The 22,148-nt window shown below is 38.6% G+C and overlaps 7 protein-coding genes across 8 annotated transcripts in view; 4 read left to right on the top strand and 3 right to left on the bottom strand.

Annotated features, from left to right (window-relative positions):
• Nucleotides 1–79: 79 nt before the first annotated feature.
• Nucleotides 80–4,722, bottom strand: LOC18023878 (alpha-L-arabinofuranosidase 1). Its single transcript, XM_006407448.2, has 18 exons — nucleotides 4,445–4,722; nucleotides 3,608–3,830; nucleotides 3,444–3,498; nucleotides 3,126–3,328; nucleotides 2,884–3,005; nucleotides 2,627–2,780; nucleotides 2,451–2,520; nucleotides 2,209–2,354; nucleotides 2,053–2,098; nucleotides 1,907–1,959; nucleotides 1,684–1,828; nucleotides 1,483–1,601; nucleotides 1,328–1,399; nucleotides 1,129–1,232; nucleotides 980–1,036; nucleotides 717–906; nucleotides 482–628; nucleotides 80–389 (listed from the first exon to the last, which is right to left on the bottom strand). The coding sequence occupies exons 2-18, from the start codon at nucleotides 3,800–3,802 to the stop codon at nucleotides 234–236; spliced, it is 2,034 nt and encodes a 677-aa protein (XP_006407511.1). The 5' UTR covers nucleotides 3,803–3,830; nucleotides 4,445–4,722; the 3' UTR covers nucleotides 80–233.
• Nucleotides 4,723–6,138: 1,416 nt separating this feature from the next.
• On the top strand, nucleotides 6,139–7,905 carry LOC18023877 (putative FBD-associated F-box protein At1g05080). Its single transcript, XM_024159502.1, has 4 exons — nucleotides 6,139–6,963; nucleotides 7,060–7,137; nucleotides 7,279–7,572; nucleotides 7,861–7,905. Exons 1-4 carry the CDS (start codon nucleotides 6,214–6,216, stop codon nucleotides 7,903–7,905), a joined length of 1,167 nt encoding a protein of 388 aa, XP_024015270.1. The 5' UTR covers nucleotides 6,139–6,213.
• Nucleotides 7,906–9,879: 1,974 nt separating this feature from the next.
• Nucleotides 9,880–11,531, top strand: LOC18023876 (transcription factor MYBC1). Its single transcript, XM_024159939.1, has 2 exons — nucleotides 9,880–11,197; nucleotides 11,316–11,531. Exon 1 carries the CDS (start codon nucleotides 10,197–10,199, stop codon nucleotides 11,172–11,174), a length of 978 nt encoding a protein of 325 aa, XP_024015707.1. The 5' UTR covers nucleotides 9,880–10,196; the 3' UTR covers nucleotides 11,175–11,197; nucleotides 11,316–11,531.
• A 1,501-nt stretch (nucleotides 11,532–13,032) lies between these two features.
• LOC18023875 lies at nucleotides 13,033–15,350 on the bottom strand. Of its 2 annotated transcripts, none has more exons than XM_006407444.2 (4): nucleotides 15,013–15,350; nucleotides 13,787–14,453; nucleotides 13,441–13,680; nucleotides 13,033–13,354 (listed from the first exon to the last, which is right to left on the bottom strand). In XM_006407444.2, the coding sequence occupies exons 1-4, from the start codon at nucleotides 15,092–15,094 to the stop codon at nucleotides 13,330–13,332; spliced, it is 1,014 nt and encodes a 337-aa protein (XP_006407507.1). In that variant the 5' UTR covers nucleotides 15,095–15,350; the 3' UTR covers nucleotides 13,033–13,329. The 2 variants fall into 2 exon arrangements, with proteins under 2 accessions (XP_006407507.1, XP_024015349.1); XM_024159581.1 differs by having other exon boundaries at nucleotides 13,811–14,453.
• Nucleotides 15,351–16,868: 1,518 nt separating this feature from the next.
• Nucleotides 16,869–18,328, top strand: LOC18023874 (transmembrane emp24 domain-containing protein p24delta6). The gene is made up of 4 exons (XM_006407442.1): nucleotides 16,869–17,078; nucleotides 17,678–17,899; nucleotides 17,980–18,056; nucleotides 18,184–18,328. Exons 1-4 carry the CDS (start codon nucleotides 16,869–16,871, stop codon nucleotides 18,326–18,328), a joined length of 654 nt encoding a protein of 217 aa, XP_006407505.1.
• Nucleotides 18,329–18,942: 614 nt separating this feature from the next.
• LOC18023873 (bZIP transcription factor 28) lies at nucleotides 18,943–21,267 on the top strand. The gene is made up of 2 exons (XM_006407441.2): nucleotides 18,943–20,590; nucleotides 20,665–21,267. Exons 1-2 carry the CDS (start codon nucleotides 19,012–19,014, stop codon nucleotides 21,117–21,119), a joined length of 2,034 nt encoding a protein of 677 aa, XP_006407504.1. The 5' UTR covers nucleotides 18,943–19,011; the 3' UTR covers nucleotides 21,120–21,267.
• Nucleotides 21,268–21,334: 67 nt separating this feature from the next.
• The window catches only part of LOC18023871, a 3,068-nt gene continuing 2,254 nt past the window's right edge, over nucleotides 21,335–22,148 (bottom strand). The window contains exons 5-6 of the mRNA XM_006407439.2: nucleotides 21,757–22,145; nucleotides 21,335–21,655 (exon numbers count right to left, since the gene is read on the bottom strand). Of these exons, the coding sequence (XP_006407502.2) occupies nucleotides 21,585–21,655; nucleotides 21,757–22,145 (460 nt within the window). The 3' untranslated portion in view covers nucleotides 21,335–21,584. The remainder of the gene's footprint in view (nucleotides 21,656–21,756; nucleotides 22,146–22,148) is intronic.

Raw genomic sequence — 22,148 nt, 5'->3', positions numbered from 1 at the left:
ATAGTTGATTGATCGATCCAGGTTCCGTTTTGTTACTTTATTCTTGCATATCAAGTTAACCAAAGGCAAGATATGCTCATGATCAAAGAAAGTAGCTTTTATTCACCAAACTGTTAATTATTTTATACACACGGGTACGCATATATACACAATAGAAATAGAATTATTATATTTCGTAACCACAAGAGATTTTTGCCATGAAGTTTTTATACTCCTTGTCATCGATTCTCATTTCACACTTTCTGAGAAGAAGTAGAAGAAGAATCAGAAATTGGCATTCTTATCTTTGCAGATTCCTTCAACAAATCGAATGAAGAAAACGAGTGCGGCGGGAGAATAACGGTCAGATCCTCCTCAGCCATCTCTAGCAAGCTTTCATGTGGCACCACCTGCACACAAACAAACAAACAAACAAAAAAATCGGATTAGATTTTCTACTCAAACTTGTGATGACGATGACTTGTCCATTAGCTTGATTTACCTTCTCTGGCTGTGTGAAAGAATTTTCATCCATCACATTGGTAGATGTAAGTATTGTCTTCTTTGATCCCGAAACTTTCATCACGTTCGGGTCCAATCCAGTAACCAACACCTTCAAGTTCACTGAGCTAGCTCCAAAGTTTACAGCCTGCAAATAATATGGAAGTTTTCACAGATTTTAAAAACAGTTTCTGTCTTTTTTCTTTTTGTTTCTGCAGATAGGTCTCTCCGTGTACCTTAATGCGTATGTAATCTTTGCCATTGTTTTGCCAGGTGATTGCGGATGCGACAAGAGAAGAAGAGTTTCCCTTGAGTGTTGAAGCGAGAAGAGTTGATCCGCTTGACTCCGCAAAGAACCGTTGAACCCAATAGCTAGGAGTTCCATATAGATGAGAGGAATTGAAGACTATTGCATCTGGATTCCACCTGAAATCAATTCAATAGTTTCTGATTGTTGCTGCCTTATTCCAAGAAGAAGTCCAAACTAAGTAAGATTTACCGTCTATCGTTTGTGTTCACAAAGAGTGGTGCATAGCTTGCCATTTCCACAATGTCACTGCAACAAAGGAAAGCATCAGATGTTTTACTCATTTGGTGTTTTTTTTTGTTGCGATTCAAAGCCCGGGAAGAGTGGACAGATGAAGAAACCTGTTCTTTTCAAGACCAATGAGAAATGCAGCTTCTGCAAGAGCGGCGAGAAGGCTTCCTGTACCAGCATCTTTCCCAGTCACAGCGTATTCACTGACAAAAGCCTGCAAAAAAAGTTCCACGAGTGAGCAAAACGCTTAAAGCTCCTTCATCTTGTCTTTGTTCGGAATTTTACGTCTTGTAGAATCTATCACCGCACCTTTGGACCATTGCGTGAAGTGCGGTCAAACTGATGATACATGGAAAATAAACTGCTAGCAGAAGTGTATATCTGTGACAAAAAGAAAAAACTTTCTTTCAGATAGACAACACAAAAGAACATTTCAAAGTTTCTGTCAAGAAAGGATTTTTTACGTGATAATCATAGTAATCAGCGGGGTGGTCGAGAGGACGTGATGATCCATCACAGTTGGAGATGATTTTGATATCTGGATAGGCCTTTTTGATAGCATTATAGAACACAATATAGTTTCCTGCAAAAGTTGGAATCTCATTTAGTATTAAAGATGCTTAATAGATTTCTATTTCAAATGTGATCATAGAGAAATGCAAAACCTTTGTAGTAAGTCTTTCCACAATCCTCATTCCCAATAGCAACATACTTCAGTTCGAAAGGTTCTTGGCGTCCCATTGCAGCTCGTACCGATCCCCATGTAGAATTAGCATCTCCCCGAGCAAACTCTATACCGTCGAGTGCTTCCTGAAAAGAATAAGGGGGAACAAGTTTTGGTTTTCGGCTCCATCGCTAATGAAACAGAGGAGGGTTTCGCAGTCATACTTGAACAAAGGGCATGACACTGGCAGTTTCAACTTCATCATTGTGACTAATCCCTGCATAAAGGTGAAGAATAATGTCGATGGATTTGGAATACAAAAGAGAAATAAATCGGTTACAAGCGAGTTTTTTGGAGAATGAAAGAATACCGTTGTTAAACACCCATATCGGGGCTGCGCCAATGTCTTCTGCCAACTACAAGAATGTTCATTTAACATTTGATTACAGCTTAGGGAATCATCAGAGATCCAAAACTGCAGAGTTTTATAGACTCAATAGAAAAAGAGAAAAAAAAGAAGTCTAACTTGAAAGAACTCAAAGTGGCCAAGGCCATCATCAGTCCAATACTTCCAAACATCACCAAAATGTCCTGGTCTCTCTTCCCAAGGTCCTACGGTTTCTTTCCACCGGAATGCATTACTTAACCATTCACCCTCGACAAAACAACCACCTAAGTCCACAAAGATCCAGTGTGAAGAATTATCTTTAGGTGCGTCTATGGACAGAACAGAATACGCAACAAAATGCTACTAGCCTTAAATATTACCAGGGAAACGGATGAAACGGGGTTTTATGTCAACCATCATTTGGAAAAGATCGTTTCTGAAGCCATGTCCCTGCAATCAACCAAAAGAGATTGAATATTTGTTTTTCCCATTTCTTTTCTCTATCAGCAATTCTGCAATCTTTCATTTCAAGGCTCTATAAAGAATCAGAAAGAACCTTGTAAGTATCCACCGGCATGGCCGAGACTTGGTCAATCCATATTGACCCTTTCTTGCTTGTTGTTAACTGAAGTCTTGCACCATGATCTGTCCCTTTTGCCACCAAAAGAACCTCCTTTTTGGTCCATTTCGAAACATCGGAAGCAGAAGCTCTGCATTGAAACAAATGAAAGCACAAAACTGAAACTTTCTCACACTGAAACGACAACAGAAACGTATTCAGACTTAGCTGAAGAATCTGAAAGTATTTCTTACATGATATTTTCAGAAGCAAGAGTCAGCGATCCATTCGAGCTCGTCAACGACACAGACAGGTCGATATCACCAGTCGAACGCACATAAAAAGCCACCTTGTACTTCTTTCCTTCTTCAATATTCTAAGAGAAATTACAAAATGAAATAAAAGGGTGAAAAAAAAACATCTTAACTCATATACTCTTGACACCGAGCGGAAACAGCAAACCGAGCTGTAAAAAGCTTTCACAATGGACACTCACCATGCCCCAGTAACCGGGGTTATAAACTCCGACACCTCCTGATGGACAACCATTGCTATCGCAGAGCACATCCATTCTCAGTGCAATTTTATTCCGTTCAAACAACGATGACCGGTCTGTAGCTACATATATGGATGACTGATCACCAACAATGGACCAAGGCCAAATATTAGACGGCGTGTTTTGCCCACCAGCTTCAAACCCTGGAAACCAAAGTTGTCGCTTAGAGTGAATTACCGCCGTTTTTTTTCCCATCATGTAAAGAAAGGAAAAGAAGCCTAACAATGATTGAATCCATTTCACAGTGATAAGCCTAACCTCTATTGCTAACAAGTTCAGCCCATAATCCACCAGCACCAGCATGATTTATCTCCTGCAAACGTTTTGACCATATTGCATATAAAACTGTTATGTCTAAACCATAATTTGACCATATTGCATATATAGCAGAGAATCTATTGAAGGCTGTAACGTTTGCAAACCTCGAAGAATATCCCGAAAAGCGTTTCAGGAATGGGTCGTCCAGCTCCATAAGAAGCATCTACTTGCAAAGTCACGGATGGTTTTGTATCTTCTTGAGCAACAACAACACGAAGGCTTTGATACACAAAGCAAGAGCCAAGGAGGAAAGAAAGTATGCAAACACTTCTGAGAAACTTCCAAGACTCCGTATCCATAATCACCACATCCAAATAAACCAAGACCCTATAAGAGACATTTATAGAAAGTTGAATCTTTTTCAGCTCAAGCCGTTAGATTTCCAAACAAAAAGCCTGAGAAGAAGGTAACAGCAACAAAAAAAACTAATGTTTTTGCTCATACGTATCAGTTAATCTTAACCAACAGGAAGATAAACACATGAGAATATATTAAATCACTAATGTTTTTTTGTCCTCACTGGAACTGCAAGAATTTGGGATCGAACAGAAGATATATCAGATTAACGAACAACGCCGCATTAGAAAAATCATAAAACAAGGAGAAAGTCTGATAAAAAAACAAGTCTTTTTTTCATAAAGAAAATGATTTGATTAGAGCATGTTGCAAATCAAGAGTGGCTTCGATCTCAACTCATAGAGTCAAACCTTCACACATTGAATCAAATCGGCTTCAGAAGCTGAAACAGACAGAAACTACAGAAACTCAATTTGTTCATTTTCGGAGGGAAAGATTGGTTCTTTTTCGGAATGTGTTTAGAAACTCTCAATTCTTAGTCATAAAGTTAGAGCTTTTGTCTGGTTGATAAGTGACTAATTTAGAAAAATGACATAAACAGTGAATAACCCAGAACTGGAATCAACAACAAATAGAAACCGAACCTGGAAAATCAATAAAGACAACGGATTGATCGAGACGAGACAAGAAAATTGAGTGTAGGATCAGACAGAAGAGAGATTGCAGTATAAAAATGTTTGTTGAGGTTGGGTTGATTTTGCTTAGTAGGCAAAATCTAAGGAAATCTTGCTTTCACGTTTGTTTGAATTGCTTGTTCTCGTGGAAGAAGTGGATGTTGATTAGAAGCGACGACTACTGAACCCTCCACATCTGTTCATTGCTTTTTTTCTTCTTCTTCTTCTTCTTCTTTTTTGGATAAAGATGCTTTCTATTTTGGATAACGATAATAGCCTTTTTTTTTAAGAATTAAATAATGATTGTTTTTCCCATAAAATTGACTGGATCATTGATTGATTGAATGAATGACTTCAATAAATTGTTAGGTCTATCGGATTTAGTGGAGTGTGGTTTGTATCTAAACTGATACTCCTGAAAAAAAAAATATACAAATATATTCCTAATTAATATACTTTTATAACATTTAATTACAAAGACTATTATTTTTAAATGAGGGATAAAATAGGAAATAAGAATAAAAAATTATATTGAAAATGTAGAATGACACTTTTTTTAAAACAAAAAATGAAATTTAAAAAAACACTTATTATGAAATGGAGGGAGTATGTGTTACATTTGATTGCCTAAATTTAGATGTAAATTATGTTTCTGAAAACTCTCAAGTGTTTAAAAGAATCAATAATTTGTACAAGTTGCTTCAGTTTTGAAGTGCTAACTTTCTTCCATCAGTTGCGATAGCAAATGACCAACAACTTAGACTACTATGTTTCGAGTTTTCCAATTATAGTTGTTTGATTAAGTAAATAATCACAACAAGCAATTGAAAAAAAGGCTGGATATTCTTGTCCTCTTGGAAGGTAGATCGTAAAATTCGATCTTGGCCCAATTATCAAAAGCCTAATAAGAAATATTCTTCGAATGCAAATTCAACTCTGCTTTATCAAATTAGGGAAGAAAAAAAAAACCTTGAAAATGCCCGGCAACGACAGGAACAGTGCGTTGCATGACGATTTGCTGTTGAACATTGTTTTGCTTATATGCGTTGGTATTCCCGTGGATCAATCTAATCCGAAAAATGGAAAGATTATGTAGTATCTTTTGTCTAAGGTTTCTGAAAACATTTCCAAAACAAAGCTTATTTAAGCTCCATAAAAGAGAGAAATTTTAGACCAAAAAAAAAAGAAAGTGAGGAATTGAAATAGCTCAATGGAGCTTTATTGAGCATAGAAAAGTAAATGAAAGGGAAGAATTACTTTAGGTAGGAACATCATCTATGTACAAACCTCTACATTCTCCACAACAGGCTTCATGGTTCAACTTCGAACTGATTTGGCACAAAGCTAGAATCCCAAAACATATGTTTTCTTGTTTGGTTGTATGTCCAAAACAGAGGAGTCAACATAGGATAGACTTTGCTCTTGGGGCATGAATGCTGACATATGGAATAACGAATGGGCTTTCACCTAAAATCTAAAAACATAGACCCAATAGTCACAACCTAAATCAGGGTTTTCTTGTGAATGGCAAAAAGTGTCTAGGGTTTTGGCTCACCTGATCTCATAGGGTTTCGTTTAGTTCTTCTTCGTCATGTTAATCGGATTTGTTCTCAGAGAAGAAGATGCCACCAGAAGCCGAAATTGCAGAGAAAGTTTACGAAGACAGGATAAGTGCGTTGTCAGACGATTTGCTAGTGCAGATATTGTCGTTAGTCCCAACAAAAGACGCAGTGACAACCATGGTTCTGTCGAAACGATGGCGTTTTGTTTGGAATATGATGACTAAGCTTGAATACACGGAAAGCTACAAAGCCGAGAAGAACGTTAGTGACTTACTTAACAAGTCACTGCAACTGCTCAAGACACCGTTACTAGAAAGCTTACGTATCCAACTCGGTAAACAACGTCCCGTTGATGCAGATGTAGTAAAGTGGGTCTCAAACGCAGTTAACCGGTGCGTTCGAGAGCTAAAGCTAAAGTTCGACTTTCCTTTGACCACATATCCTACCACTACCAGCTTGCCTAAGAGATTTTACACCTGCAAGACGCTTGTCAAATTGACTCTATCCTACAACATTCTCGTTGATGTTCCTTCCAAGGCTTGCCTCCCCTCGCTTCAATCGATGTGCCTCAAATGCGTGGTGTATAAAGACCAAGATTCTCATGTTATGCTTTTATCGAGCTGCCCTGTTCTCAAAGATTTGGTCGTGGTCCGAAAAACTGTTGATAATATGACAAGGTCCAGTGTGAAAGTTCCTTCTTTACAGAGGTTAACATACATAGATTGTAGTGCAGACCGAGTTTCTCGTAGGTCTTTGGCTGTAGATTCCCCAGGATTAAGTTGCCTGAACATCTTTGATCCTTTCGGAGTCAATTGCTCGATCCAGAATATGCCTCGTCTTGATGAAGCGGTTCTGAGTGTTGTTACTTCTCGCTTTGATTCTAAATCGTTTTCCTCTGTCATGTTTCTCAGTTTGTGTTTGATCCAGGTAACACCATTTTTGTATACCTTTCTCTGTTTCTTGCGTTGGTAATGTACGTGTGTTTTTTGATTATGGTGTCTTCTCTGTTTTGTTCAATTGCAGGTTGCGAGTTGTAGCGCAAGTAACTTCTCTAGGCTCGTAGAGTTGAAAGCTGCGTCCATGTTACTCAGAGCGTCGTTGGTTGGAGTCGCTTGTGCTTTTGCTCCATAACTCTCCTAAACTTAAAGTTCTTATGATCAACCCTGTAAGCACTTTCCCTCTCTCTTTCTCCCTCAAGCAAGTGTTGGTTCTGATAATAATTAACCCTTCGTTGCTTCTCAGGCTTATACCGAAACCGACTATTCACTTTCGTGGGAGCAACCGAGTACTGTACCGGGATGCTTGTTGTCTCATCTTGAGATCTTTGAGTGGGCAGAATTTGGAGGAGGATTACAAGAGAAACAGTTCTTGACTTTCATTCTCGCAAACTCAGCGTGTTTAAAGACGGCGGGAATCTCCATTAGATCTTTCTACCATATCAAGGCGAAGCAGGAGATGATGGAGGAGTTAGAATCTATGTATAGGGTTTCAGTATCATGTCAGCTTCTTTTCACTGCTAAATTTAGCAATGGAGATGTAAAAAATGAGCAGAAAGAAGAGAAATCAGATTCATTATTTTCCTTGTATTTGATTCATCGGTAAAAACAGTCACATCTAATCAATTGATTAAACCAAAAAGATAGGCTCTATGTAATCTAAATAGAAGAAATATCGACTTGTCTTTGATCGATCAAAAGACAACACTTTGGAATCAGAGAACAACTTTGTTGGTCTTATAAAAAAAGAAAAAGTCTTAGCAGCCAAACTCTTAACTTAACTATCTACGTTGTCTTTGAGATTGTTGTAATTGTACTTGTTTTGCAGTCAAACTCATATAGCGATTGTCTAAACGCTTTTGGACTACTTTAATTTACATAAAAAAACGATTTTCCAATATAAACAAAAACAAAAACAAGATTCAGCAGTCAGAGAAGTTAGCAATAGTACTGAAAAAGCAAAAGAATATACGAATCGATTAGTGATCTACAAAAACTCTTTTGACGTCATCACGGTTTTGCTTTGTCTACATTTGGAAAAAAGTGAGTTGATCGCCGCCGCTTTTTTCCAGAAATGTAGACAAAGAAATACCGAGAAAACGTGTTATTCCTCCTGCAGTCGAAGAAGCCCTCAAAAACTATAACCGTTGAAGATGAAAATGCATTCATGTGTGTATATATATAGGCGGCTTATCTAGGGTATAATGTGGAAACCCTAGAAGAGTCTTCTATAGTGCAGTCGCCGCAAAGAGAGGCAGAGTTGTTTGACCAAATCGGGAAAATGGGCTTAGCCCAAAATTTGAAAAGCCCAATATTCAACATAACATGTGAGAGTTATCTAACTCAACCAATAAGAAACATAAAGTTGATTAGCGTTTTCTTTCCTCACTACAATTCTACAACGACAAGTAGGAAAACCAACAGTATTTGGGCTCACTGATTCTTGCATTTGGTCTGGTTTCGAGTCAGATTCTATTTACCTTGAAACTGTATCGTATAGCGAGATCAATTAAAAGAAATTGCAATCTTCTATTAGATGTTCTCTCATTCAACCAAAAGATTATTATCTATGGTATTTTTAATTTTTAGTTTTTGTACCAAGAAATCTTGTTGCGGATGGAAATTAAATATTTGGTCCTAAATCCTAATTCATCAACTCTCTGTTTCTAATCTCTATTTGGTTCTGTATAAGCCTAAGTATATTCAACTGTAAATGTTCTAAGCAAGTATTGTTCTAAGCAAGGTTATATATTGCTGTCTATTAGTGAACTTGTAAATGTTCTAAGCAAGTATTGTTTGAGATTAAGGTATGTTTACCTGAAACTGATAATGATCAGAAATCAATCAGAATGTTATAACCTTTCATTGTTATTGAATAATGTAAAAGGTGCTATTCTTGGGCCAAGTTACCAGCTATCTCTTTAAAGCTTGACGACGAGGGAGATAAACTACCATGCATCAGTATTTAATTCCACCATAGTCCCAAAAACTGTATGCAATAAAACAATAAATCATAATTTTATATCCCAATAATGATACAGGTTGACGTTTTGATGTTAGTTTCATCATATTATAGTAGTTGATTGAGTAGTTTTATACTATTGAATGCTTTTGTATTTGCTTGCAAGCCAACCAAATTAATTAGGCCTTGAAATTTCTCCAAAATGCATTATTATTTTTGGACAATGACATGCTAACAGTATTACTTTAGTTTCATACAAACAAAATGTCAAAACTATATATAAACCAATTAACACGTTTTTATGGCAAAAATAGTGGAAGTGTTATGTTTCCAAAGTCCAAACTAACACCGAGTTATATATCTCGTTAGTCATAACTTCTATTCTGATCAAAACACATTAATTAGGATTTCCAATTTTATGATAGAACCGGGATGGGTAAGTCCCTTATGCAAAGACTTCTTCTCATCTTGCTTAGTGTTTCATTGACATATTAGTAAAGATTTTAGTTTATTCATAAGCTTTCCATTTTTTAGTTTGAAAAATTCAATTATCTTAATTATGTAATTTAGGATCACTTCAAATGAAATTAATTTTCAGAAAGTTATTTATAGGCAATCTAAGGAAAGAGATGAACAAGTTGTGGGTGGTTTCACTTCATAGATTAGTTTCAACAGTATATTCCACGCGCCAAAGTTAGCGTCGGCCGAGTTTTTACATGATTGAATCTCCAAAAAACTATGTAATAAAAGGTGAAATATAGTATAAGAATTTAAATAAAATGTAGTTATTGTAAAGATTTGGTAAGTACTTTCATCATAAATCAGAGATGAAAAGCTGAGAGTACTGAAAAAAAAAAAAAAAAAAAAAAAAAAGTAAGAAAGAAAGAAGATCCACCTCGAACTTCTCTCCATCTTTCTCAATCATATCATATGTTCTCAGATTCCGTCTCTTTCCTTTTTTCTCTTCCTCTTCAAGCCTCTTCAAGTGAATCAAAATATCTAAGCTTGTTTCCTTTTAATCTCATTTTCCTCTGTAATTTTTCCTGGAAAAATTTGTCCTTTTCAGTTTTTTCTTTTTCTTTCTCCAGATCGAATTCGATTTTTCTCGTCTCAGTGAAAGCAAGTTCCTTGGTTGAATTTATCTCTTGGGTTTTAAAATCAACAGGTGAAAGTTCGAGACTTGCTCTCTATCTTTGAGTATAATGAGAGAAGACGATTCCGACTGGTTCGCAAGATGGGAAGAAGAACTTCCATCTCCGGAGGAGCTCATGCCGTTATCTCAGTCTCTGATTTCTCCCGATCTCGCTCTCGCCTTCGATATCCGAAGCCCCGTTCACGGAAACGGAAACTCCGGTCAACCCCATCACCACCACCAATCCACGCCTCCAACTCCGTCGCAGCTCCAGCTTCCGTCTTCACAAGCCAATTCCTCCGCCGAATTCGCAGCCGATTCTGCAGATCTAGGCTCCGGAGCCGCCGGAGACGAACCGGCACGGACCCTCAAGCGTCCTCGACTCGTCTGGACGCCGCAGCTTCACAAACGCTTCGTCGACGCGGTTGCGCATCTCGGGATCAAAAACGCCGTCCCCAAAACGATTATGCAGCTCATGAGCGTCGATGGGTTAACCAGAGAGAACGTCGCGAGCCATTTGCAAAAATACCGACTTTACCTCAAGAGAATGCAAGGGTTGTCTTCCGGCGGCGGAGCTGGATCAGATCCGGCGACGGATCGTCTTTTCGCAAGCTCTCCGGTGCCAGCTCATTTCCTTCACCCGAATCGAGTTCCGAGCTCAGATCACTTCATGCCGTCTTTTGTCCCAATCGCGACTCTTCAACAGCAGCAGCAAATGGCCGCAGCCGCAGCCGCCGCCGCAGCTGCAGCCGCGAATCCTCATCTGCAACCGCCTCAATTTCACCACCGTCAAATCGCCGCCGCACATTTCGGCTCTCCGACAAACGGTCAATTCAATTCACCGACGAGTAATGGTCAGTTCAATTCACCGACGACGACGAATGGGAAATTCGATCCGTCGTTCTTGGCGAGGCAAACGCAACCACTTCACAGAATGTCTACACCATCGTTGCATAGTCCGGTCGGTAATTACTCTGAGGATTTGGAATCTGCAAATGCCAATGGAGGAAGAACAGTCTTGACTTTATTCCCAACTCGAGACGATTAAATGTGTGAAATTGAATCTTTCCGGTAATAAAGCTCTGCTTAAACAATTGACCAATGTAGGCCAAGTACTAGCTGTTGATCCCACACTTGTGTGACCATCCAATCTGATTCCTCTATATATGTTCAAAATGTCTCTCTGCAGTCTTCAAGAACATTAACACAAGCTCTCTTCTCAGTCTTATCAGTTTGCGTCGCTGTGTGATCACATGTTATGTGTCTGAATTGCCTGTTTCAGGTCACAACTCGTTAACCCTTGTAGCTTCTACTTTATGATTCATGTAAAGATGAGTTCTTGTACATTCGTACGGACATGTACACTCAAGGTTGGAAAAAGAATCGATCTTGATTAGATAATTTACTTCACAGTGTACTTTGCTTCCCATATTGTTGCCCTTTATATTTAGAATTGTTCTTGTAGCTTTTACACTCAAATTTTCGTAAAAGTATATTGCAGCTACTAAAGCTGTTCATACCCTTTTTTTTTACTCTGCATCTTATATGGTGTAGATTACAAGAATCAAGAAACTGGTGATATAATCTGAACACTGATAATTTAGTAACCATAAAATTGGGTTGTTGGAGAATATATTTATGTGTGATTGGCCAATAATAATGATGATGGATGCAATAGTATAGTACAGTTTACAAATGACATGAAGCAACCAATAAGTAAAAGAGACAATGTGAGTAAAAGAGACAATGTGAGGCAGAAGCAGAATCAGAATCCAGGATCTGATGCTCTCACTTCCCTAATCATCATACCCAACTTATTTACTACCAAAATTATAAAGTGGCATATATGCAAATGTCTAGGGGATCATTGAAGAGACCAAACCCAATAAAAGTAGTTCGATAGTTATTTTTTATGCTACATATAAAGGTTAAATTATTTGTGAAAGGAACGAGTTAAAGCAATGGTGGTGGGTTCATAGCTGGCATGTCCTGATCTTGTCTCACCAAGTCAGACCCCATTTTTTGATTTTTCTTTTGAAGTAATTAATTGTATAAATCCTTTAGGTTTTTCTTCAGAAATAGATTGGTTGGACTCGTTAATCAAAATATCTTTTACGGTTATTCACATAAAGAGTGTGTGTATTTCGGTTTCGTTCTATCCAATTTTTCTATTTCGCCATTATTTTAACCAAATTATCTCAAAAGTCATATAGTGTGACCAAACCAAAGTACACTACTATATATAATATATAGCTCTTGATTGTTTTTTTTCTTCCCATAAGTCTAATCCAATCTTAAATTATAGAATCGATTGATGATTCATAATCTTGTGATTTGAGGCCAACAGTCAAAAGAGAACTCGTGATTTGATTATTCGTTTAGGAATTTTGGGAAACTTGTAGTTGTCTCTCTCTAAAGTTAGAAAAGGACCCTCCGAGTCTTCACCACCTCATATTTATATGTACCCAAAACAAAAATCAAATGTGAACATTTTGTATCTTTAGTAATCACAAGAGAATTTTTCCACACAAAAAAAAAAGGATTTCATAAGAATCAGATTCGTTCTTTTGAACATTTTGGGTCACCAAAAAGAGGAAAACGCCATCATCATAGATTTGTTTGAAGTATCGTTTAGGGTTCATGTAAAGTTTGAAAATAATATAATTAAGAGAAAAAACAAGATAGTAGAAATCTTGGCTATTAACAAGCTAATCAACAAGATTTGAGATCTAATCCATTACCAATGGAAAGTGAAGAAGAAAGATACTAATAAAAAAAAAATACAAAAACTTGAAATGAATAAATATCCAAATTATCAAAATCAAAATCCAAACTTTCTAAATCACATGATGTAGATGCAATCCAGAGATACAATTCTGAGAGATCAACGATAAAATTCTGTCGGCTTAAGAAAAAGTTTAGTTAATGCCTAACGGCGACGATGGACATGTTTTTTTTTTCTTACATTAAAGAGAAAATGTAAGTCACTACTATTAGAGTATTAGGTCGAGGTCTTTAACAAAAAAAAAACAAGAGAAAATGAGCATCAAACGCATAATAACTAGAGTTTTCATACTTGACCATCTATGCTACAAACACCTTTTGAAATTTTGGCCCATTTTTTTTCATATAATGTGGCCTAAAGCCAATGCTTTACATGCTTTAAAAAGAGGGACAGGCCTGACTCGGAACACTACTTGTCGTCAGGGATTGCTTGCAGAAGGATGCCTGCAGTGAAAAGACGAGTAAGCAATGGATATGAGAGAGACTCAAACGGCGAAAACAACACCAAGCAACAGTTTAGTATGAGCAACCTGAAAAGATTTGTGTCTGGACTGTTCAAAGACTGCGCATAGTTCATAGCGGGTGAGTTTGGCCACGGTGTATAAGCAGCCGCGTTATTAGTAAAGGGACTCAAAGCCGGGTTTAGCGGATGCCCGTAGCTAAGATTAACTTGATGACCTCTTGGCATCTGCGGGAAAACACCGTCGTGAAACGGAATGTGGATTGGCATTGGATTGAAGCTTTGGCCAGATGGCATAACCCTAACGTACCTACAAAGATTACCACGAGAAAGAATAAAAGACCTTACTTTTTGCAGAAGCGATTAACATTTGGTTTCATTTGAATGTAGACGTACTAAGAGATGGAAAGGTTTACCTGTAAGCGGGATCCACGACATACCTGTCATAGCTCCTGTCATAATCAGGGTCATATCGATCTTTCTCTCTATCTCTGATTATGGCTACTCGAGAAGTCCTTCCAGAATCTCGAGTACTAGCATCAACAGGATTATTATTGACCGCCACTTCAGTCTCATTTCGGTTTACGCATGTGTTTCTCCCTTCAAGAGGAGGAGGAGGAGGAGGAGCACGTAGTGATGATGAATCTTCAGAGTCGGAACTGCTGGGGCTGTTAAAGATCCGAGCCCGTGCTTTATCATACTCTTCTTTTCTCTCCTCAACACTTCTCAGAAGATTCTGTTGTACTCCTGATCCGCTACCTCCGCAACCAGATCCTCTTTTGGGTCTAGGCTTGATTGCGATTTTGAAACCCTCAGGTCTACCATTCTCAGGTTGCTTAACAGGAATCTCGGATAAACAGACGTAAGGAAATCTACTTTCCGCTGTTTTCGTTACTAGGATCCTGTTCTCGGATCCATCTCCTGCACCACTACCATTGTCCAAAGCCATGGTCACTAGTCCATAATGCTGAGCAACTCGATGTGCAGCAAGACGCAGGTAAGATGTCGGAAAAGGCCGGAATTCGAACTGAAGCTGTTCGGGGTTTTGAAAGAACTTCTGAATATCGAGCTCCATCCGCAAAACTAGAACAAACACCAACAAAAGAGGCAACCTTTTTAATCACCCATCAACCACATTTAAAGAGAATCTTTCCAGATACAGAAATTAAACTTCAGTGGGAACATATAAAAAAGTGTTGACATATGCGGACAAGGTCCTAATATACGTTATTGAGCTTAGAGAGAACCAGATAAGACGAACGGTAATGCAAATCAGAGTGATTACTTAAGCTTTAATGTTCATGGCGCCAATGAAACAATCGCAATCATGAGAAGTCAGACTAAGCTAAAGAGCAAGTGATTCTGATTTTGGGTATAGAGAATTCACGAGGATAATTTACAGTCGTCGATCTAATCGTCAAGCACGGAAACCAAGCCTTAATCACCAAAAGAAAAAGGAAAAACATAAACCAAAAAATTGAACCAAGCCTCCCCAACAAAGGATCGAGAATCAGAGAAACTCATAATTCCCCAATTCTCTGAAACCCTAGAAAACTAACGATGAATGGCATGACCCAAATCAGATCAACCAAAACACAGAGAAAGTAAAATCGAATCGTGGGTTTGCGAGAAATTGACTAACTGGTGAGACGATGACGAGGATTCTGGAGAGCCTCGACCAAAAAAGGATCCACCATAGCTTCCTTATCGGTCATAGCGGCCATAGATTAGCTTCTCTCTAGGCTGCTTGTTCTCCCTGCTGTCTTTAAGGAAAATCCTTCTTCTCGATCTCTGTTTTTGCCCCTTGTCTCACACCGGAGATTAGAAGAGAAAACACATCAAGGAAACAAAAAGGGGAGAATTTCTGATGAGCATTCTGAGAAAGAAGGAGAGAGAGAGAGAAGGCGAAACGATGAGGGTGAAGGAGAGGAAAAGACCTTCTCGACCTTTATCTCTCTCTCTATCTCTCGCAATCAAGTGGGGAGAATAAAAAGAAAGTTGCTGCCTTTAGAGTTTTTAATTTATTTATACGGGTGGTTTATTTTTATTTTCTTCTTGTGTGGATTGAATTGTTGGACTTTTGGAAATCTGAATATGTGTAAAATGACATTTTTCGAGAAGTGGGTTTTTTTTTTTTAAAGTTGGTTTGGTGGAATCATAAAATATACTCTTCTTAGACGTTGGGTTGGTGTGAGTCGACTCGTGTGACACTTACATTCTTCATGGTGAGTTGTTTATGAAGAAATTTGTCAAAACTAATATCAATGCAGCGTTCAAGAGAGAAGAGGCGTTGATATTTCCGAATATTTATTATTACCTGATGTAAGGGCTCTATATACACAGTTAATTCAGGTAAACTAGTTCAAAAGATGTAAATTATTTCTGGATTCAACAAAAGTTATCATCCTTAATTAATCTGTAGATAACATACTGAAATACTGATATATATATATATATATATAGCTTTTTTGAAATCGACATAGATGATTTCCAAAATATAAGCGATTAGATTAGATTATGTTTGAAAATCAGTCAATATACGTTTTATCCTAAAACTCGGTTCAATGTTAAAATTGCTTCATGACTCTTTAGCTGCTGTCTGCAACATGTTATAAACTCGTAAGTTAGTTTTAATCAATGTTTTTGTCATTCTCCTTACTCATAATTGGTAAGTCAATCCGGGGGAAAAAACTGTCATAAGCTTAACATCCCAAAGTCTAGCACTACATACCCAAGAACAAGATGCCGACTATTTGACCAGTGAGAAAATGAGAAAGCACACCAAAAAAAAAAACAAGGTGTTTTCTCTTTTAAGTACAATAGATTCATCTAGCAACGTGGAAAAAGATTGTGTTGTCATGCATCTTGATCAACTCTGAGCAGTTGTTTACAATTGTTTTAAAATCTACCTAGTAATCCAAAGCACATTGCATAGTCCAAAGTAAATTAAGCCTCTAGTTATGAATCAATCCGATTGGGGAAAAGCCAAACCTTCGTGAATCTGTTTTCTTGCTCGTTGCGCCTCGTATCCATGCCATTCCACGATGTGATCTCTATAATTTAAAGATTTAGAGACGTTAAAAAAACAGATATAATAAAGGCGTTTATTCTCTTCAAAGATTTTGATATTTTAAGATAAAAATAAAATTTCCCTTTAGTTTAGAAAAAATTCTTAATTATGGAATCGAAAAATGTAGTGAACAATATTTTTTCATGAATTTATTTCCCTATACAGAGATGATATTGTCTGGTCAAAATTAAACGCAGTTTCCATGTAAGTAGTGTAAATACTCCATAAACGGCTCACGGCGCTGATAACAAATATTCATCACACCTTACGTGGCCCTTCCTGATTGGATAAAAAACCCATCTACCAATGGTTACAACTTACATCTTACAAAAGAGAAGAGCAACCTTTAACCCCATGCACGCGCCACTGTCTTAAAACCCTCTTCTGCTTTTATAACGTCTTAAACTCATCTCTCTCTCTAAAAACTAATGGCGTTTTCACCGTTACTATTCATTGGTTTGATTTGCCTCGCAGGCGGTGGCTCTCTTTTACCGGCGACGGAGGCGATATGGTTAACGGTTCCAAGTTCCGGGGAGAGATGCGTCTCCGAGGAGATCCAAGCCAACGTTGTCGTCGTCGCCGATTACCTTTGTATAGATCAGGAGAACGTGGGACTTGGTCCTACAATTGATATTCGGGTATGTATATATATATACAAATTACTAATCACAACCATAACTTTCATGCTTACTCATTTTAGGCTAGTGATTGATCGGTTTAGGGATTTTTTTTCTTTTTAAAAAAAAACATATATATTTGAATGCATATAAAGGGGCTTTTAGTATATGAAACGGTTGCTTATCAGAACCTGTAATGCTTCACTTTTCTAGTGTAGATTGATTCGGCGAATTAATTTGTTCTTAATATGTATGGTTTATGGATTAGCATCCTATAAACGACACCACTGCGCTAGTGTTTGTACCTAAATATCTAATAGATTTAGATAAACGCTAATTAAGTCCAAAATTGAGATCGGAGACAATCTTAGTATGTTACACACGAAAGCTAGCTAATCAACCATTTATTTTGTTCATACCAATAAATTTCGGGTCATCTTATAGGGTTAGGTTAGTTGATTAGTCTATTTTCTGCCGTTGAGAAGACTGAAACTGATAACAAATCTATACATAGAGAAGTGGAGGCGTTGGTATAGAAATGATATCTATCTTTTTTTGTATTGGTAGAGTAAGAGAAGGAGCACTCGGTTATAAATGTGTATGTCATGCTTTGGTTATAGGTAACATCACCGTTTGGGAAAGAATTGTACAAGAAAACAAACGAGACGCACGGTCAGTTTGCGTTTACAACGAGCGAGAGCGGAACATACATAGCTTGTTTATCGTTGCATCACGATCAGACACATTACACTGTCAATACAACTGCTATCGTCAGTCTTGACTGGAAGATGGGTATAGGAGCCAAAGACTGGGATGCTGTTGCTAAGAAAGAAAAGATCGAGGCAATATTCCTTAACTAATTCTCCAATTCATATTACAATCTTGTCGCGAAATCACATGTGATTGAGTATATTGTTTACAGGGTGTGGAGCTTGAGCTTCGAAAGTCTACAGAACGTGTAGGTGCAATTAGGGCAAACATTCTCTATCTAAGATTCAGGTTATTTAACTATCATCTCAAGTTTGCATGTAATTTGAATACTCTTTTTTTGGTTTAAAATTTGAATACTCTTGTCTCTCTTTCTTGATAGAAGACATTTATAAATTATATAAAAAAATTGGTGCAGGGAAGCATCTATGAGGGAAATAAACGAGAAGACTAACAAGAGGGTTGCACAGCTTAGCTTGATGTCTTTAGGACTCTCCCTTGTCGTTTCACTTTTTCAAGTTTGGCATCTCAAACGCTTCTTCCTCAAAAAGAAACTTCTCTAACTCAATATAATTCTAGTATTAATTTAAACCATCTGCAGTCTTGAACCTTTTTGGGGGTTACTATATAGTCATATACACCAAATCAATAACGTGAAACACATGTTCAATTTTTGTCCAGAAGACTATGTTTATCAACTCAGTTGAATCATCTACTAGGAAAAATGCATTTATCATATCTATATGTTTCAAAAAGCCATATAGGCCAAAGGTCAATTTTTATATATGTAATCACATGCATGTCCTAAATTCATTGATCACCATTATCTTTTACAAAGTAGAATTATGCTACGATTTTTCCTTGGTTTGTAATGAGTGATAAGTGGTTACTCCATATAGCTAGAACTTTTGACTTTGATTAGTGGACACGTTAAGAATGCCATTGGATTTTACAGAGTAATTTGCTAACAAATGTAAGCGCTAACAAAATTGTTTGATAACTATATAAACTTAAAAAACAAAATAAAATACATACTATTAGATAACATCGTGGATAAAAGAAAAAGGAAGAAATTTTTGGTCGCACAAAACCCACACGTGTGAAAACAAAATCGAGTTGATGTACACGCGCTTCGGATGCGCGCCTACCCATTTCACAATAAGTCAAAGTTGGTCTTCTTCCAAATTTATACAAAACGTGTGGAATAATCGAGAAGTAAGCGAGAGAGAAAATTCAACCCTCGGTGATGACGGAATCAACGTCCGTGATTGCTCACCCGCCGGAGATGCCTGATCTGAACCCTAATATGCAATCGAATCCCGATATGATCCCTATTCCGCCGCTAGATCCTCTTTTCCTATCTGCTTCCGATCCGATTTCGATGGAGCACCCGATCTCCGATCTCGACTTCTTACTCGACGATGAGAACGGAGATTTTGCGGATTTCGATTTCCCATTTGATGATTCCGATGATTTCTTTAACTTTACCTTCGACGCGGCGGAGGAGCTTGGGAGCTCTGGAGATCAGAGCCCAGAAGCGATCGGGAACCATGCGAGTTTGGATTCATCGGAAAACAGGAACGGCGATAGAGGCTCAGAAGGGAGATCTGATTCTGTTCATTCTCAGGTGTCATCTCAAGGCTCCAAGACTTTTGTTTCCGGTGCTTGCGACACCGTCGACGTGTTATCCTCCCCTGATTCGAGCAATCTAGGGATTCACCAGAAATCCTCTGTCAGCAAGAGGAAGAAGGAAAAGGGAGACTCCGGAGGCGAATACAGGAGCTCCAAGTACCAAAAGTCAGATGGTAAATCAACCGCTGCAATTGAAGAGGATGATGACAAGAAGAAGACGAAGATGATTAGGAACCGTGAAAGCGCTCAGCTTTCGAGGTTGAGGAAGAAGCAATACCTTGAGGAGCTTCAAGGAAGAGTGAAGAGTATGAATTCCACCATTGCCGAATTGAATGGTAAGATTTCATTTGTTATGGCCGAGAATGCAGCGCTAAGGCAGCAGATGGCTGCTGCTTCTGGTGCTCCTCCTATGAATCCTTATATGGCTGCACCACCATTACCTTATCAATGGATGCCGTATCCGCCGTATCCAGTTAGAGCTTATGGATCACAGACTCCATTGGTTCCCATTCCTAAACTGAATCCTAAGCCTGTCTCGGGTTGTAGGCCTAAGAAGGCAGAGAGTAAGAAGATTGAGGGCAAAAGCAAGCTCAAGAAAGTTGCTAGTATTAGTTTTATTGGAATTTTGTTCTTCATCTTCTTGTTTGGTACGTTGGTTCCGTTTATGAATGTAAACAATGGTGGAGATAGCGGAAGCTTTGGCGGTTTGACTAATTATGAGGGTCGTCGGTATTATGAAGAACATAAGGGGAAGGTTCTAATGGTAGGAGATGGATCTGAAGGAAATATCCATTCTAGTAGGAGGAGTCATGGTGAGAGAGAGAGTTGTGGAGGAGTAGATTATAGTGCTCATCCCAAAGTAGAAGGACGACCAAGTTCATTGTGCAATGCCAGTGAGCCTCTTTTTGCTTCTCTCTATGTCCCAAGAAACGATGGGCTTGTGAAGATCGACGGGAACTTAATAATTCATTCTGTTTTGGCGAGCGAGAAAGCTACGGCTTTCGCGAAGATGAACAACTCTGAAACCATAAAAAGCAAAGAACACGAATTGACAATTCCGGGTGTCCTGTCTTCTGCATTAGCTGTCCCTGAAGTTAGAGGAAATGGGGCAATGCTTCCACATTCCAAGGCCCTCTCTTCTGGCTCGGCCGAGGGGAAAAGACTTCACCAGTGGTTTCATGAAGGTGGCTCAGGTAATTCTTGGGCTCTGTGTAGTTGTACTAAATTGATTTATCTGGATGTAACTCTTTTCTGCATTCTCTTATAGGGACGCTAATGGATTACAGCATGTGCACCGAGGTTTTCCAGTTTGATATTGCTCCTGGTGCTATAGTCCCATCATCAGTCTCCAACATTACACGGGAGCATCTTCAAAATGTCACCACCCACGACAAGAGAATGAAGAACAGGAGAATTCTCGAGGGGCTTCCGGTTTCACTTGTGGCTTCTGAGCTGAACATCACCGAAGCCCAGCCGACCAAAGACGCTCAAAACAAGAGCTTCCATGGGAACACTAACAACAAACCCAAGTCATCATCCTCCATGGTTGTCTCCGTGTTGCTTGATCCAAGAGAGATCGTTGACTCTGAAACCGACAGAGTCATGCCCTCAAACCCGAAGTCACTTTCTCGGATCTTCGTGGTGGTGCTTCTCGACAGTGTCAAGTACGTTACCTACTCATGCGTTCTTCCCCGGTCGGGTCTCCATCTCGTGGCCACCTGATCGGACTAGTTCGTTTTTTACTCATCTTGACCCAAATTAGACGAACATTGACTTGTTTATACATACAGTACAGACGTTATGACTTTTTTCCCCGTGATGTAAACTCAATGTTTTAAGGTTTTGTATTTTAATTTTAATTTAACCATAAAGTGAAATACTGTACGTGCTTTCACATAGGAAAATGCCTTTGACGTACGGTGGCTTTAGGCCGGAAATTTTATTCGTAGACTATTGAAAATTCCCTTTTAGAAGATATAATATACAAAGAAGCTCTTAGAGCATATGTTCATTTGGGGATATAAAGTAGAAGGCTGCACCCTTTTGTGCAGCAACATTCTATAACAACTCTTCCTGTTTTGTTTCTAGCTCCCATATGAATCCATTTTATACACTTATGTTCTTGAGTGTTCGGTTGAGGGAGAGGAGGAGGACTTTTGATACAGTTTACTAGACATGTTAATGTCATTATTCACGAAGCCTGGCCGCTATCAGCATGATTAGAACAATCCATGGCATAGCTGGTAAATTCAAATTAGCTGCATCATAAAACAGAAAGAAAAAGCGTCTTGATTAGAGTTGGTACTGTAAGATTGATATCTCTTGCTAGATTGGATGAATTGTTCAAGTAGCAACTTACATGAAGAGGACTGCGGTTGAGGATGAGCAACTTCGTTTGCGTGCTGTTCACTTGGTTTGGTTTTGGGTGGTTGAGCTGCATGGGCAAACACCACATGTGGTAGAGGGGCAGAGATTGGAACTATACGAGTCGCTGCAGGAAGCGGGGCCGGTGAGTGCAGCTGATGATGTGGTTGCCGAGCAGGATAGCGAGGAGAACGCTGTGATGCGGGAGAAGGAGAAGGAGCGGGGGAATGTGTAGATGAGAAATGCAAGTGTTTATCCTTGAAATGTACTCTTTGTCCTCTTCTATTCCCTGAGTTGCAGGGTGGAGGTGCTAATGGAGGTCTTCTAGGGCTTCTCTGAGGAACAGGAGATGCCACTGGTGAAATCTTGGGAGCCATATTCGGGCTA

The sequence above is a fragment of the Eutrema salsugineum genome, unplaced genomic scaffold (assembly GCF_000478725.1).
Source record: "Eutrema salsugineum unplaced genomic scaffold, Eutsalg1_0 scaffold_13, whole genome shotgun sequence".
Lineage (NCBI taxonomy): Eukaryota > Viridiplantae > Streptophyta > Magnoliopsida > Brassicales > Brassicaceae > Eutrema > Eutrema salsugineum.
The sequence above is the reverse complement of the archived record's forward strand: the minus strand, read 5'-3'. Positions and strand labels throughout refer to the sequence as shown.

Bases quoted from the DNA above. Each gene is read 5' to 3' on its own strand.
- LOC18023878 (XM_006407448.2), bottom strand. From the start codon at position 3,802: ATGGATACGGAGTCTTGGAAGTTTCTCAGAAGTGTTTGCATACTTTCT. The intron at 3,499-3,607 runs GTTTGCAAACGT...AAACGTTTGCAG, and splicing joins TTTTCGGGATATTCTTCGAG to GAGATAAATCATGCTGGTGC. The intron at 2,099-2,208 runs GTTAGACTTCTT...ACATTCTTGTAG, and splicing joins GCCACTTTGAGTTCTTTCAA to TTGGCAGAAGACATTGGCGC.
- LOC18023873 (XM_006407441.2), top strand. From the start codon at position 19,012: ATGACGGAATCAACGTCCGTGATTGCTCACCCGCCGGAGATGCCTGAT. The intron at 20,591-20,664 runs GTAATTCTTGGG...ATTCTCTTATAG, and splicing joins GTTTCATGAAGGTGGCTCAG to GGACGCTAATGGATTACAGC.
- LOC18023876 (XM_024159939.1), top strand. From the start codon at position 10,197: ATGAGAGAAGACGATTCCGACTGGTTCGCAAGATGGGAAGAAGAACTT.
- LOC18023877 (XM_024159502.1), top strand. From the start codon at position 6,214: ATGGTTCTGTCGAAACGATGGCGTTTTGTTTGGAATATGATGACTAAG. The intron at 6,964-7,059 runs GTAACACCATTT...GTTCAATTGCAG, and splicing joins TCAGTTTGTGTTTGATCCAG to GTTGCGAGTTGTAGCGCAAG. The intron at 7,573-7,860 runs GTAAAAAATGAG...CTTGTTTTGCAG, and splicing joins CTAAATTTAGCAATGGAGAT to TCAAACTCATATAGCGATTG.
- LOC18023874 (XM_006407442.1), top strand. From the start codon at position 16,869: ATGGCGTTTTCACCGTTACTATTCATTGGTTTGATTTGCCTCGCAGGC. The intron at 17,079-17,677 runs GTATGTATATAT...CTTTGGTTATAG, and splicing joins GTCCTACAATTGATATTCGG to GTAACATCACCGTTTGGGAA. The intron at 17,900-17,979 runs GCAATATTCCTT...TATTGTTTACAG, and splicing joins CTAAGAAAGAAAAGATCGAG to GGTGTGGAGCTTGAGCTTCG.
- LOC18023875 (XM_006407444.2), bottom strand. From the start codon at position 15,094: ATGGCCGCTATGACCGATAAGGAAGCTATGGTGGATCCTTTTTTGGTC. The intron at 14,454-15,012 runs GTTAGTCAATTT...TGTTTGTTCTAG, and splicing joins TCCTCGTCATCGTCTCACCA to TTTTGCGGATGGAGCTCGAT. The intron at 13,681-13,786 runs GTAAACCTTTCC...TAATCTTTGTAG, and splicing joins GTCGTGGATCCCGCTTACAG to GTACGTTAGGGTTATGCCAT.